The sequence below is a fragment of the Arachis duranensis genome, chromosome 4, assembly GCF_000817695.3.
Source record: "Arachis duranensis cultivar V14167 chromosome 4, aradu.V14167.gnm2.J7QH, whole genome shotgun sequence".
In the NCBI taxonomy this organism is placed as follows: Eukaryota; Viridiplantae; Streptophyta; class Magnoliopsida; order Fabales; family Fabaceae; genus Arachis; species Arachis duranensis.
Window position 1 is genome coordinate 114,112,425 of NC_029775.3, and position 14,762 is coordinate 114,127,186.

The 14,762-nt window shown below is 35.3% G+C and overlaps 1 protein-coding gene across 2 annotated transcripts in view; it reads left to right on the forward strand.

Annotated features, from left to right (window-relative positions):
• The window catches only part of LOC107486043 (MDIS1-interacting receptor like kinase 2-like), a 46,770-nt gene extending 34,327 nt beyond the window's left edge, over positions 1-12,443 (forward strand). Inside the window, exons 1-2 of one of the 2 annotated variants that reach the window (XM_016106587.3) lie at positions 8,833-11,723; positions 11,814-12,443. In XM_016106587.3, coding sequence (XP_015962073.1) covers positions 8,894-11,723; positions 11,814-12,199 — 3,216 coding nt within the window. In that variant the 5' untranslated portion in view covers positions 8,833-8,893 and the 3' untranslated portion in view covers positions 12,200-12,443. Of the gene's footprint in view, positions 1-8,832; positions 11,724-11,813 lie in introns of those variants that run through there. The other variant, XM_016106586.3, reaches the window with a different exon arrangement.
• Positions 12,444-14,762: the final 2,319 nt, after the last annotated feature.

Genomic DNA, 14,762 nt, shown 5'->3' on the forward strand with positions numbered 1-14,762 from the left:
TTTTGTTAATAGATATTTTTTTTAAAAATAATTTATTTTTTTTTAAAAAAATGAATAAAGTTAATACAAAAAGTTTAAAATAGATTAAAAAAGAGATTTTTTAAAAGTTAGAAGAAAAGAGAATATACATTTATAAAATAGAGAAAATAAAAGTGTCATTTTAACATATAAAAAAAAAGAAAAGTAGAATTTTACCTAAAAAAAATATTTATAAAGTAGAGAAAATATGATGTGAAATTTCCTACTAATGACCCCTGCTGCTGCTATATAGTTTGGGTCTCAGGTCGGATAGTCCGACAGCACATGATTACGGTCTTCAAGACCAATAATATTACACATCTNTCCAATTTTATCCCTTATTGTTTCAGACACAAAATTTAGGCCAACAGATTTGGATCATTATGTTAACAATTTTAAATTTACTTTTAAAATATTATTTCTAAATACAATTTTTTCTCTTAATTTATTTATCTAAAATAACTTTTGTTAGCAACTGCTCTTATAAATAGTTAATTGACATTTGTTTAATACAAAATGTAAGATTTTAAAAATCTGCAATGATATAAAATTCATACCCTTTTTTCGTATAGTCCTTCGATTTTTTAATTCTTAGCAAAACTCTACCTAAAATAAATTCTTTCTCTACTTTTGACTTTTTGAAAAGCGATTCCACACTTATTTAGACTATCTTTTTTTTTTTTTGGGCAATCACTGAACAAACTTCTCTTTCAGACGTGAAATCCACTTATATACCTGTGCTAACTAATAGAGCAGTGTAGATAGAAACCAAAAAAGCAGTGTAGATTTTTCCACAAAAGTAGTGTGATGGTAAGACCATAAAACACAACACACGGCTTTGATTCGGAAATACAGAAATTAATGAGAAGAGAAATTAAAGACAACCATGTAATCTTACTTCATAATCAAATTTTATTAAAAAAAATATAATCGAAATTGAGAAATACTGGGTAAACAATATAATTATTAGAAATAATAATGATATTTACATTCGCATTTATAATTTTTAACTAAATTAACTATTTTTCTGAAAAAAATGGATTACTCAGTTAAGGAAATCTTGATTATTTTAGTAGTTAATTATTCTACTAAAAAATCATATGGAATACGCATAAATATAAACAAATTTATGGTGATTGATTTCTACTATTTATAGAGCATTTTTGTAAACAAATTTAATTAAAAAATATCCTAAGAATAATAGTTATAAAAATAAAGTAAAAAGTTAGTTTTGACTCTTTCAATACATAAAAAAACTTAACTATTTAATTAAATAAAATAAATTTTAATTTTTTTAATTTTTTTATGTTTTTTAAAAAAATATATATATATATTTAATTTTTTTTATTCTTTTAAGTATCAGGAGAATGAATTATAATTTCCATTATTAGTCCTTTAAATAACATTCTTAGAATACTTATGGTGTGTTTGAAACAAAATATTTTTTAAATTAAGTTGATTTAATTTAAAATGAAGTGAATCAAAAATGAATTATTGTGTTTGAAATTAATTATGTAAAATAGGAATTGATTTGATTTAAAAGAATGATATAATGACTTGATTTTATATTTTTTTTCTTTTATTTACCATATACTTTTTTATCACCACTTATAACTGCGCTGTAGTTGGCCAACATGGGCAGTGCAGTCGGCCGGGGAAGCCGAGTGTCGGTTAGGGCGAACTTGGGACGTCAAAATTCTACTACCCCATTCTTACACCGAACCTTTTTTATATTAATATCTAAAAGGCAAAAATGACCTTATACATTTTTAGCACACAAAATTATTTAAATTTCAACTTCTATAAAAAAAATTAAAAGAATTTGAGTTTAGTTATAACATAAATCCATAAAATTTACAAGTTAATTCTTATTTTTTGTCTCTCCCTGTTCAATTCATGTTTTTTATTTATTTCAAATAAAAAAAATTTAAAATTAAATCGATTCTAATTCCAAAAAAAAACCCTTATACTTTAAATTCATTGCGTTCAAATATTAAGAAAAATTTTTAATTTGCAGATAGAATACGGTTAAGTTACACAGAGAAATTGAAAAATGCTATTTGTATACTAAAATCAGCTACTAAAATCAGTTATTAATGTATTTTTGTATAAATATACGTGTGGTTTAATTTATTTTCATAGGTATTTATATTTCAACATGTATTTTATATTGGTGACTGACTTTAGTAGTTGATTTTGGTGTACACGTAACATAACCAAATTTGTAGATAAGAATAGAGCGAAATGTTAGAGTGGAGTTTAAATCTCATTCTACCATCCTCTTTACCAATCCTAAAAGCTCTATATTCATTGCAATCTGATGGTTCTAGTTGAACTTGAGAAGGAGGTTGAATCAAGTTGGTTAAAAAAACTCAAATTTTCTTGTTCTATTTTTTGCTGTTGCTCTAGTTGCAGGAGATTATTTGAAATAGTCTCATACGCAGGATATTAAAAGAAGAGAGAAGAGGAGAAAGGGGCCAGTATGTATCCTGGTTCGGATTCTTAGTGCCATGAATCCTACATCCAGTCTCCACCACAAACCATGGTGGAATCTCACTATAATTCTCAGATTACATTCACCAATACTATTGAATTAATTCCTAATCCAACTAGTATCTACCTCTAAGCTTTATACACCAAAACTTAGCAACCCCAAAGTGCTATCCCAACTTGGAAGGGGAATCTACACAGATTCAACTCTCAACAAGTGCTAACCCAACTTGGCAAGGGGAACTAATCCTAGTTCATAAATCCAAATTACATCAGAAATCTGTGGCTATTTTGCATCACTCTTGCCTTTTCTCTCTTGGCTTTTGATCCTCACACAATTGCCTTTTTCAAAACAGAAAATAACGCAAGACATCCATAACATAAAATCAGAATTAAGCTTGAGTAGAAGAAAGAGATTTCAGCTCTATGTTAGAGATGGTGCTCTGAATATGTGTGCTCTCTTTCTTGACTCCAAATGTTGGATTGAAACTTGTTATATATCTTCATTGTAGCTTCATCCTCTTTGTTTTTCCTTGCTGTCCGTTGGAGTGGTCCTTGATGGCATGCAGTCCTTTCTTCATCCTGCTCCACTTCCCCTGCTGTCCGAGGAGCTCCACCACTATCTCTGCTGTCCTTGGTGTTTCTTTCTTCCTTGGCATGTTCCTCTTTTCCATTCTGCTCCATTTCCTTGCTGCTGCTCCATGCAAGTTTGTGTTTTGCATAACCACGATCCACAGCAGTGCTTTGGTGATGTCCTTGGGTTAGTGTGTGTCCCCTTTGTGTCCTTGCTTGCTTTTACAGAGCTACACTTGTCCTTGCATGATACAGCTGTCCTCATATTGCTTTTAGCAAATATATACATAATCATTTAATGTTGCTAAATAGTACTATGAGGAATTGTTGGACTTGTTTACTGCACTAAGGAACAATGTGAGCTGGTTTTCTATTTGCTGTGATGGGCTGATGTATCAAATGCTAGTGTACTTGGGCCTGCCACAATAAAGCACTCATTAAACAATATTGGGCTTTTAACCCAAAAACAATGTTTGTCATCATAATATAACCCAAAATCAAACTAGGCTCAACAATCTCCCCCTTGATGACAAACATAAAAATATAGGGAAATTAAAAAAAATTAACTGAGTTAAGAACACTTCCCTTTAATGACTTTCGGATTTTGAGTTGCTCCCCCTGAATGCTAGCATTACTCCCCCTTGATCATGGCTTACATCTTTTCCTAAACTAAAACTTAAGAACAGCCAAAACCAATATTTCTAAACTATAAATCACAGTAATGAAAGCACAGAGCAATTTACACAAAGCACCACAAAACATTGTTCTTAACTATTACTATTAATCCCTAAGCCAAAACTAACATTCCTTTTCTTTTCTCCCCCTTTTGTCATCAAGGGAGGAAAGGAAACAACCTGCACAAAATTTGTTAGTGGCCAGTGTATCTAGTCCAAGTAGCAGAGTAGTTTAGGTCTGTTACAGTCATCCCACACAATAAACTAAACAAGTTCAAAACAAAAAAAAACAAGTGATGTTCGCAGATGAGATAACAAGAAGCTAGGCATCAGAGTTGGATTCATCAGAGGTTCCGTCATCCTCCCCCTCATTGTCAGAAGTTGTGAGGCCAACTTCGATGTCCTCCACAAAGTCTCTCAGAATCCGAATCCTTCCCTTAGTCTTTTTTAGAGCATTTTCCTCCAAAATTTGATTCCTTTTGCGCTCAGCACCATGATGGAGAAGAAGATCTGTCAGATTGAGGAATTCTTCAAGGACATTCTTCAGAATGCGTGTCATGGTCTTGACTGTAGTGGATGTGGAAGGGGGAATCAGAGGATCCTCATCAACAGAGGGAACATCAGTGCTGTCATCAGTTTGGCGACGCCTAGGAGCTGTTTTCTTTACTGCACCACCCCCTTTGATATATGAGTTACAATCTTTAGCAATTTCAACCCCAAAATCAACATTGTAATATTGAAAAATTTTTGTAAGAAGCATGCCATAGGGTAAAGCGTTTTTGGTACTGATACACGCATGCATGTGTCTCATAAGCAAGTAAGTAAAAGAAATAGGAGATTTTGAAAGCAATGCATACAAAACCAGTGTGTCACAAAATGAGACACGTTGAAAAGAACCACTCTGAGGCAAGATGACATGGTTTACAATCCTGTGCAGCTGGGCACGGACTGGACCAAGAGACTTATGAGTAGGAGTGTTACCTTCTAAGAGAGGGATATTGATGCAGACAGTGCTTAGGGCATCAAAATATGAAACATTGAGCGTATCGTCCCACTTACCAGAGGTGTAGACATCAGGGCCTCGGTCCTGGTAATCTAGAGCTTTGCCTAGGTGATATTTGTCAAGAATGATCACTTTGCCTTTAACAAAAGAGGCGATTCTCCCTTCTTTGTAGGACATGTTGCTATAGAACTGTTTTACCAAATCAGGGTAAACTTTCTCTTTGATGGATAGTATGGATGTCCAACCTTGATATGCAAACAATGGGGTAAAGTTCAGGCCTTTCCTACGGAGTTTGAAAAGATTGACAAGCTTCGGGGGACAGAGTTTACGCTCGTAAACATCTTTGCAGAAAAACAAATAGTTCATGAGAGATTGAAAACGGCGACGATCAAAAGACTCATGGGAAAAATCAGCATAGAAAGACTTGTAGGCAATGGGGTTTGACAGCTTAGGTTCAGACACAGAACGAAGAGGGAAGTCAATGATTGTACCGCGAGTATGGCGATTCTGAGTGGTGCGAGTCTCTTCGTCTTCGTGAAGAGGCCTCTTTCCTCTGGAAGAGCTGGGTTTGGAGGAACTCGGTTGAGAGTTGGTTGGAGGAGGAGGTGGAGAAGGACGAGGAGCAACGCCAGGTCGGCAAGCGGTGGTCTTAGTGCGGGCCATGTCAGGAGAAGGGTTTGGTGGTGGAGAGTGTGAGGAATGAGTGGGGGAATGAGAGGGAGATGAGTGTGTGTGATCAGAACGGTGGGTGCCACTGTGAGAGCCTCTGCGAGCAGCTCTTTTCTTTCGAGCCATTTTATAGAGCACAGGTTGAAGAAGATGAAGGAATGGATATAGTAGTGTGAATGGGTGCATGTAGTAGGGAGTTATTATAGGCTTGAGAAGTGCAAAGATTGCACCTTGAAAAGATAAAAATCCAATCTTGGAAAACGTTTGGAAAGTTACAGCTGTAACCTTCGTACATTTGAAAAGCAACCAAAAGATGGAATTTAATAAAAGGATGCAATTTCAAAAAATGAAGCCCTAATGCATGAAATGCAAATTTTAAAAAAAATTTAGACCAAAAAAATTTTTGAAGTAGGTTCAGAGGTCCAAAAGATTAAAGTTGAAGTAAAGCCCAAACATTTCGAAAGCCCACTTTTCATAAAGGCCTTAAACAAAATTTGTTTAAAAAGTTGAAAGAACCCCACAGTTTTCAATAAAGAAAAAGCCCATAGTTCTGAAAACTGTTTCAGCACATGGTGTCCATCTTTCATTATGGTCAGATTAGAATCCATTAGCTCCATAATAACTTAGTGAAGTTTACTCATCATCTGCCAAATAATCTCACCGCGATTTATGAGACAAAACACAAAAGATCTCATTAACATAAAAATTAAGAAAATAGAGATGAAGCAAGAATGCCCAATTCAGTTCGCAGCTTACAGAACCTCTCTTCTATCAATGGTTTGGTGAAAATATCTGCTAGCTGACCTTCAGAATTAACAAACTGAATATCCAAATTTCCATTTTGCACATGTTCTCTAATAGAATGAAAACGAACTTCAATGTGCTTTGTTCTTGAGTGCAAGACAGGATTTTTGGAAATGTTAATAGCACTCATGTTGTCACAAAATAATGGAATATTAGAGACATTCAGTTTATAATCAGCTAGTTGAGTTTTCAGCCATAATAATTGAGAGCAACAAGAAGAGGCATCAATATACTCAGCTTCGGCTGTTGAAAGTGCCACAGTAGCTTGCTTCTTGCTAGACCAAACAATGAGGGATTTTCCCAGAAAGCAGCACATGCCACTTGTGCTTCTTCTATCAATCCTATCCCCAGCAAAATCTGCATCACAGAAACCCATTAATTGAAAAGAATCAGTCTTAGAAAACCATAAACCATAGTTAGTGGTACCAAGCACATATCGGATGATTCTTTTGACAGCTGAGAGATGAGATTCCTTAGGATTTGATTGAAACCGTGAGCAAACTCCAACACTTTGGATGATATCAGGCCTTGAGGAGGTTAGATACATCAAGGATCCAATCATCCCTCTATAGCGTGTCTCATCAACATCTCTACCATGTTCATCTTTATCAATCTTGATGTTAGGATGCATGGGGGTTCCCATAGGCTTAGCACAATCCAGCCCAAACTTCTTGACAAGTTCCTTTGCATATTTTTCTTGATGGATGAATATGCCTTCTGCAGTTTGCTTGATTTGCAAGCCTAGGAAGAAATTGAGTTCTCCCATCATGCTCATATCAAATTCATTGGTCATAAGCTTAGCAAAATCTGCACACAAATCCTCATTAGCCGAACCAAATATAATATCATCAACATAAACTTGCACAAGAATGAAATGATCATGATAATTTCTAATAAATAAAGTGGTGTCAGTGGCTCCTCTTTGAAAGTTATTTTTCAATAAAAATGAGCTAAGCCTCTCATACCAAGTTTTAGGAGCTTGTCTTAAACCATATAAGGCTTTAGCTAGTTTGAAAATATGGTTAGGAAAAGTTTTGTTTTCAAACCCAGGTGGTTGAGCCACATAAACCTCTCTGATCATTTTATTCTAGTTGAACTTGAGAAGGGGGGGTTAAATCAAGTTGGTTAAAAAAACTCAAATTTTCTTGTTCTATTTTTTGCTGTTGCTCTAGTTGCAGGAGATTATTTGAAATAGTCTCATATGTAGGACATTAAAAGAAGAGAGAAGAGGAGAAAGGGGCCAGCATGTATCCTGGTTCGGATTCTTAGTGCCATGAATCCTACATCCAGTCTCCACCACAAACCATGGTGGAATTTCACTATAATTCTCAGATTACATTCACCAATACTATTGAATTAATTCCTAATCCAACTAGTATCTACCTCTAAGCTTTATACACCAAAGTTTAGCAACCCCAAAGTGCTATCCCAACTTGGAAGGGGAATCTACACAGATTCAACTCTCAACAAGTGCTAACCCAACTTGGCAAGGGGAACTAATCCTAGTTCATAAATCCAAATTACATCAGAAATCTGTGGCTATTTTGCATCACTCTTGCCTTTTCTCTCTTGGCTTTTGATCCTCACACAATTGCCTTTTTCAAAATAGAAAATAACGCAAGACAGCTATAACATAAAATCAGAATTAAGCTTGAGTAGAAGAAAGAGATTTCAGCTCTATGTTAGAGATGGTGCTCTGAATATGTGTGCTCTCTTTCTTGAGTCCAAATGTTGGATTGAAGCTTGTTATATATCTTCATTGTAGCTTCATCCTCTTTGTTTTTCCTTGCTGTCCGTTGGAGTGGTCCTTGATGGCTTGCAGTCCTTTCTTCATCCTGCTCCACTTCCCCTGCTGTCCGAGGAGCTCCACCACTATCTCTGCTGTCCTTGGTGTTTCTTTCTTCCTTGGCATGTTCCTCTTTTCCATTCTGCTCTATTTCCTTGCTGCTGCTCCATGCAAGTTTGTGTTTTGCATAATCACGATCCACAGCAGTGCTTTGGTGACGTCCTTGGGTTAGTGTGTGTGCCCTTTGTGTCCTTGCTTGCTTTTACAGAGCTACACTTGTCCTTGCATGATACAGCTGTCCTCATATTGCTTTTAGCAAATATATACATAATCATTTAATGTTGCTAAACGGTACTATGAGGAATTGTTGGACTTGTTTACTGCACTAAGGAACAATGTGAGCTGGTTTTCTATTTGCTGTGATGGGCTGATGTATCAAATGCTAGTGTACTTGGGCCTGCCACAATAAAGCACTCATTAAACAATATTGGGCTTTTAACCCAAAAACAATATTTGTCATCATAATATAACCCAAAATCAAGCTAGGCTCAACACAATCAAATAAGTATATACATAAAACGTTTTTTTTTTATGATATACTTGTTAGAAAGTCCAAATAAATTGTGACTTTCGAAGAAAGTATCCTTAGGAAGAGAAAGGTTAGTGCATACATATGGTTATTCCTGGTTTTGTGGAAGACTTTGAAATTCTACTCATGTCAACCATGATCGCCACGCGGCTGTATGTGTCCTGTCCTATATATGTGCAATCATGTAGATGCGACTTCTTTCATCACCACAAGCACCATAATAATATATATACATCCATTTACTAATAAAATTATAAAACATCGTCTTGCATATCCATACTTGAACCATGCCACCCATGTCCCAACAACTTGTCTTCATATTCCTTTGTGTCCTTATTGTAAAACTCTCTTGGGTTGCAAGTGAAAAGAGTGAAGCAAATGCCCTCTTAAAGTGGAAGGCCAGCCTGGAGAACCAAAGCCAAGTTGCCTTATCATCTTGGAAGAACGGGACAAGCCCATGCAGATGGACAGGAATTCAATGTGATAGATCCAATTCCGTAACCGCCATCAATCTTGAAAATTATCTTCTCAAAGGTACACTCCACGCTCTAGACTTTTCCTCACTCCCCAACCTCCTCACCTTTAACATCTACAACAACTTCTTTCATGGAACCATTCCCCCACAAATTGGTAACATGTCCAAAATCAATCGTTTGAACTTCTCTTTGAATCCTTTTGATGGTTCCATCCCTCAAGAGATGTGGACACTGAGAAGCATACGCTGGCTTGATCTTTCCTTCTGTAATTATCTAACAGGACCCATCCCTTCTTCCATTGCAAATTTGACAAACTTATCATATCTAGATTTAGGAGGCAACAATCTCTCCTGCTCCATTCCTCCTACAATTGGCAAACTGAACAACCTTGCCTTTTTTTCTATCGAGTCTAGTAAGATTGGAGGTTCCATTCCCCATGAAATCGGAATGTTGTCAAATCTAGAGTATCTTGATTTCATAGGAAACGATCTCACTGGCAATATCCCTTCTACAATTGCTAATATGAGCAAGTTAAATCAACTTTTACTATCTAACAACACCCTCTCTGGCCCAATCCCACCCTTCCTATGGAACATGTCTAACCTCACCTTGCTGTGGCTTGATTCCAATAACTTTTCTGGAAATATCCCTACCTCAATAGGAAACTTGGTCAATTTGGAGTCCCTTAATATGATGAAAAACCAACTTTCTGGATCCATTCCTTCCACAATTGGAAACATGACAAATCTTGTTGAGATATCTCTCGACTTCAACAATTTTGAAGGACACATTCCTGCCTCTGTTGGTAATTTGATCAACTTGGACACCTTAACTCTCCAAGGAAACTTTCTCTCAGGATCTATTCCTGACACAATTGGAAACTTGAACCGGCTCTCCATGTTAAAATTGTCATCCAACATGCTCAGGGGCAACATTCCGCAAGCCGTTAATAACCTTACCAACATGAATGGCTTTCTTGTAGACAATAATTATCTCATTGGCCACTTGCCGCCTCAAATCTGCTTAGGTGGTTCACTAGCATCCTTCGTTGCTCAAAACAACCGTTTCACTGGTCCAGTACCAAGCAGCTTGAAGAACTGCTCTAGTATTATCTACATAACTTTACAGAATAACCATTTGGAAGGAGACATATCCCAAGACTTTGGTGTTTATCCAAATTTGAATTACATTGATCTAAGTAACAACAAATTTCATGGCCAAATTTCATCAAACTGGGGCAAGTGCAATAGTCTTCAAGTCTTGATCATTGCCAAAAATAATATTTCCGGTGGTATATCGCCACAAATTGCTGAGGCTACCAAGCTGGGCAGGCTTCATCTTTTTTCAAACCAATTGAGCGGAAATATTCCAAAAGAACTGGGGAATATGACAAACTTGTTTGAACTCAGGATCGACAACAATCATCTTTCTGGAAATATTCCACCCGAAATAGGATTGTTGCAAGGTCTCAGTCACTTGAACCTAGCAGGAAATGAGTTGAGTGGCAACATACCGATTCAAGTTGTTCAGTTATCTAACTTGTTGGAATTGAACTTGAGCAACAACAAATTAGAAGGAAGTATCCCCTCTGACTTCAAGTCATTGGAAACTCTCAATTCTCTTGATCTTAGTGGGAATTTGTTGAATGGTACAATACCAAGAGTGCTTGGAGAATTGAAGAACTTGCAGTGGTTGAATCTCTCTCGCAACAATCTTTCTGGCACAATTCCATCTAGTTTTAATGGCATGTCAAGCTTAGCTTTTGTCAACATATCATACAACCAGTTAGATGGGCCTCTTCCAAATAACAGAGCCTTTCTTCATGCTTCAATTGAATCATTGAAAAATAACAAAGGCTTGTGTGGTAATGTCACTGGCTTGGTGCCATGCCCAAGCAGTCCTAGCGGTAAAAGTCACAAGGTCAAGTCATTGGTTCTGCTTCTTATCTTTGGAGTATTAGCACTAGCACTTTGTGTGATTGGTGTTTCAGTATATATTCTTTGTAGAAAAGCAAGAAAGAAAGAAGCCCCCGCCAGAGAAATGCAACCAGAAGAACAATTTTCCATATGGAGTCATGATGGAAAAATGGCATTTGAAACCATCATTAAAGCTACCAATAATTTTGATGACAAATATCTCATTGGAATTGGAGGGCAAGGATCCGTTTACAAGGCTGAGTTGCCTTCAGGTATGGTTGCTGTGAAAAAACTTCACATGGAATCAGATGCGGAGGATAAGTTGAATTGGAAGGCATTTGAAAATGAGATCAAAGCATTGACAGAAATCAGGCACCGAAACATCATAAAGCTGTATGGTTTTTGCCAGCATTCACGATTCTTCTTTTTGGTATACAAGTACCTGGAGGGTGGCAGTTTGAATCATGTACTAGGTGATGAAAAGCAAGCAACTGCATTTGACTGGGAAAGGCGGGTGAATGTGGTTAAAGGAGTTGCTAATGCTTTGTCATATATGCATCATGGTTGCAAACCCCCTATAGTTCATCGTGACATATCAAGCAAGAATATTCTTTTGGATTCAGAATATGAAGCTCATGTCTCTGATTTTGGGACAGCTAAGTTTCTACAGCCTGGTTCAAATTGGACAACACATGCAGTAGTCACCTACGGCTATGGTGCTCCAGGTAAGTCCTTTTTCCCTTGCTTTTATAATTATTAAAGAATCATATATATTTTGCTTTATGAATAACTTCAAAATTATAATTTGTATGTAGAGCTTGTTCAAACTATGGAAGTGACCGAAAAAAGTGATGTATATAGCTTTGGAGTGCTTTGTTTTGAAATCCTTCTGGGAAAGCATCCGGCAGATCTGATAAATTCATTGTTGTCACCATCAACAGCATCAACAACATACAATTTGCTATTGGTTGACGTCATAGATCAAAGGCCTCCTCATCCTGAGAAGTCAGTTGTTGGGGAAATCATGTTGATCACAAAGTGGGCGCTTGAGTGTTTGAGCCAAAGTCCACAATTTCGGCCAACCATGCATCAAGTGTCTAAAGAACTCATGATGGGAAAATCACCTTTCTCTCATGACCACTTTCCCATGATCAGACTTGGACAACTCAATCAAGAATTATTGGAAACTCCACTTATGTGATTAATGATTAATCGCATCCCCTTTCTTATGAATAGTGTGTCATAGGCTTGTTTAATTTGTAACATGTATGTATGAGTTAGTTTCTTTCTTTGATTGTGTTTTCAATAGCAAAAGGAGCTGTGTTCGATCTGGGCAGCATCTACCTCAACTTGTAGGTGACTCGTAGATTAGTGTGTTTTGTTAAAGATAAGTTTGTGGTACTTGAATGGATGAATAAAAGTAGTGATTGTTATGTTGCCTGAAAGTTTGGTATTTAATTGTCAAAAAAAATTAAATACTTCTGTTTAACTTGTTTTTTTAGTCGACTTCGACGGGTGGTGTCGAAACGAGGTTGTATTAAGATCTCAAGTATCGAAGAGTAGATATAGATATAACTCTTCTAAAAAAAATGAGCTCGATTCAAGAATTACTTAATTATAGTGTCAAAACAGTTTTGTATCGGAATCACTAATGGTAAAATAACAAAGCTAAATAATTCATTAAAAAAAATAATAAAAGTGTAAAATATTGATTAAAGCAGAATAATAACAAAATGTAAAATAAACAAACAACAATAAATCAAAAAAGCAGAAGAAAACAAAAAAAAATCGACTTCTAATACACACGTACACTTATATCCCATATTCTTTCGTTGTGTCGCGGAGACTAGGAGTTTTATGAATATGTGTGATGATCTAGTATTTCTGATTGAAGTCTCCAAACTCTTTTGAGTTTTTACTATCTTACTTTTCACGAACATATTTGTTCACTATCTTATTTCCTCCTTTTCCTCGGTCATAACATTGCCTTAATCATGAAGAATATTGACCCAGGTTTAATTTTGACACCTACATCTTTTTTGGCATTTAAATCTCACATTTTTTCAACTTACTGCTCAAGTTTCGCACTCATGTCCTCCATTCAATTTGAAGGTCGAATAGCAAGTCTTAATGATCAAAGAAAAAAAATAATTACCCTTCCAACTCCGACATTTTTTGTTCCATCTTTTTTTTATTTTGACTTGCCTATTTCTATTAGTGTAGTCAAAATACTGTTTTATGGTCTTAACCACTGGTAGTAGTCAGAAAAAATTTATTTTTTGTACCAACAAATTCATATTTAATTTAAAATTAAAAAAATAAATATTCAATTTTATTATAAAAAATAAATTGGATAAAAATTGGATATTAAATATAAGTACTATAGAATTGGCTATAAAAGTAAGTCATTATTAACTTTTCTGTAAAAGTTTGCAAACATGCTTTTAGATTTTAGCCAAACAAAGAAGAAAAAGATACCAACTTAGAAAAGTGCATTTATTAAAAGGAGATGTAATATTAAATATTTTAACCTCTAAAATTGCGAAAACAATGTTCCTACAACTTTTAATTAAAAAAAAAGGTAGTCTATGAATGAGTTCAATTATTAATTTGGCTCATAAACTACATGGAATCAAAGATGTGGTATGTATAATGCATTTAATAATGCTTCAATGGAAAATCACTTCAGGGAATCTCGACGCAGATCACAAACTGTGTCATTTGGCAAAGGATTGTTTAATTTGTCAGTGTGTGCAACATGTATATATGAGTTACTTTTCTTCTTTGGTGGTGTTTCCAATAGCAAAAGGATTGGTGTGTAATTTGATCTGGGCCAGCATCTACCTGAACTTGTGTAGGTGACTAGTAGTAGATTAGTGTGTTTTGTCAAAGATAAGTTTGTTGTACCAACCTACCAAGATAGATAAGTTATGTGGTGTGGGAATGCATGAATAGAAGTAAGTCAAGTCATTATTAACTTTCCAATAAAAATTGTGCAAAAAGCTTTTATTAATTTGGTCCCATAAACTACATGAAAAATATACATGTTTCTTGCCAAGACAAGGACTAATTTATATGTATTTCATTCTTTAAAATAAAGTTTGAAGATAATTTGCATCGTTCAGTAGACTTCTACGGAATTAAAGGCGTGGTATGTATAATGGGAATGCTTCATTGAAAAAAAAAAAGGAAGAAAAAGAAGCAAAAAGGAAAGGTATCTCCATTGTGGATTGAAAATTATGTTGATTGCCATTGTTTTAATTTGGACACATTCTTTATAGTGACCTTTACTTTGACACTAATAATTGAAATACGAATAACTTGTGACACATGAAACCAGCTATTGGATGCCTAAAGTAACATGTGGCAGGATTTAAGTTTTTATTTGCATAATAAAAGCAACCAACCCATCAAACCACAGTATTAGATGATAAGGAAGTAGAGACAGAGGCTATCTGATACATAGAACCAAAATGCTACTCCGAATCATAATGCTTGTGTTATAAGATTTTATGAGGTTTTGTAATTAAAATAGATAGTTGCTCACACACTACATTTTAAGGATTATTGTCTTCCAAATAGTAACAAAAGAAGTTAAATGAATTAATTTGGAACATGAACAAAAAGGAATACCTGCGTATAGGAGGAGCTGCAATTCTTGAATCATTAATGTCCTGCTCACCCCTTTCCAATCTTGCATCAAGTCTTATTGTTATTCCTTATATACATTTTCTTCCTTTGGGAAAAAAAAAAAAAAAGAAACA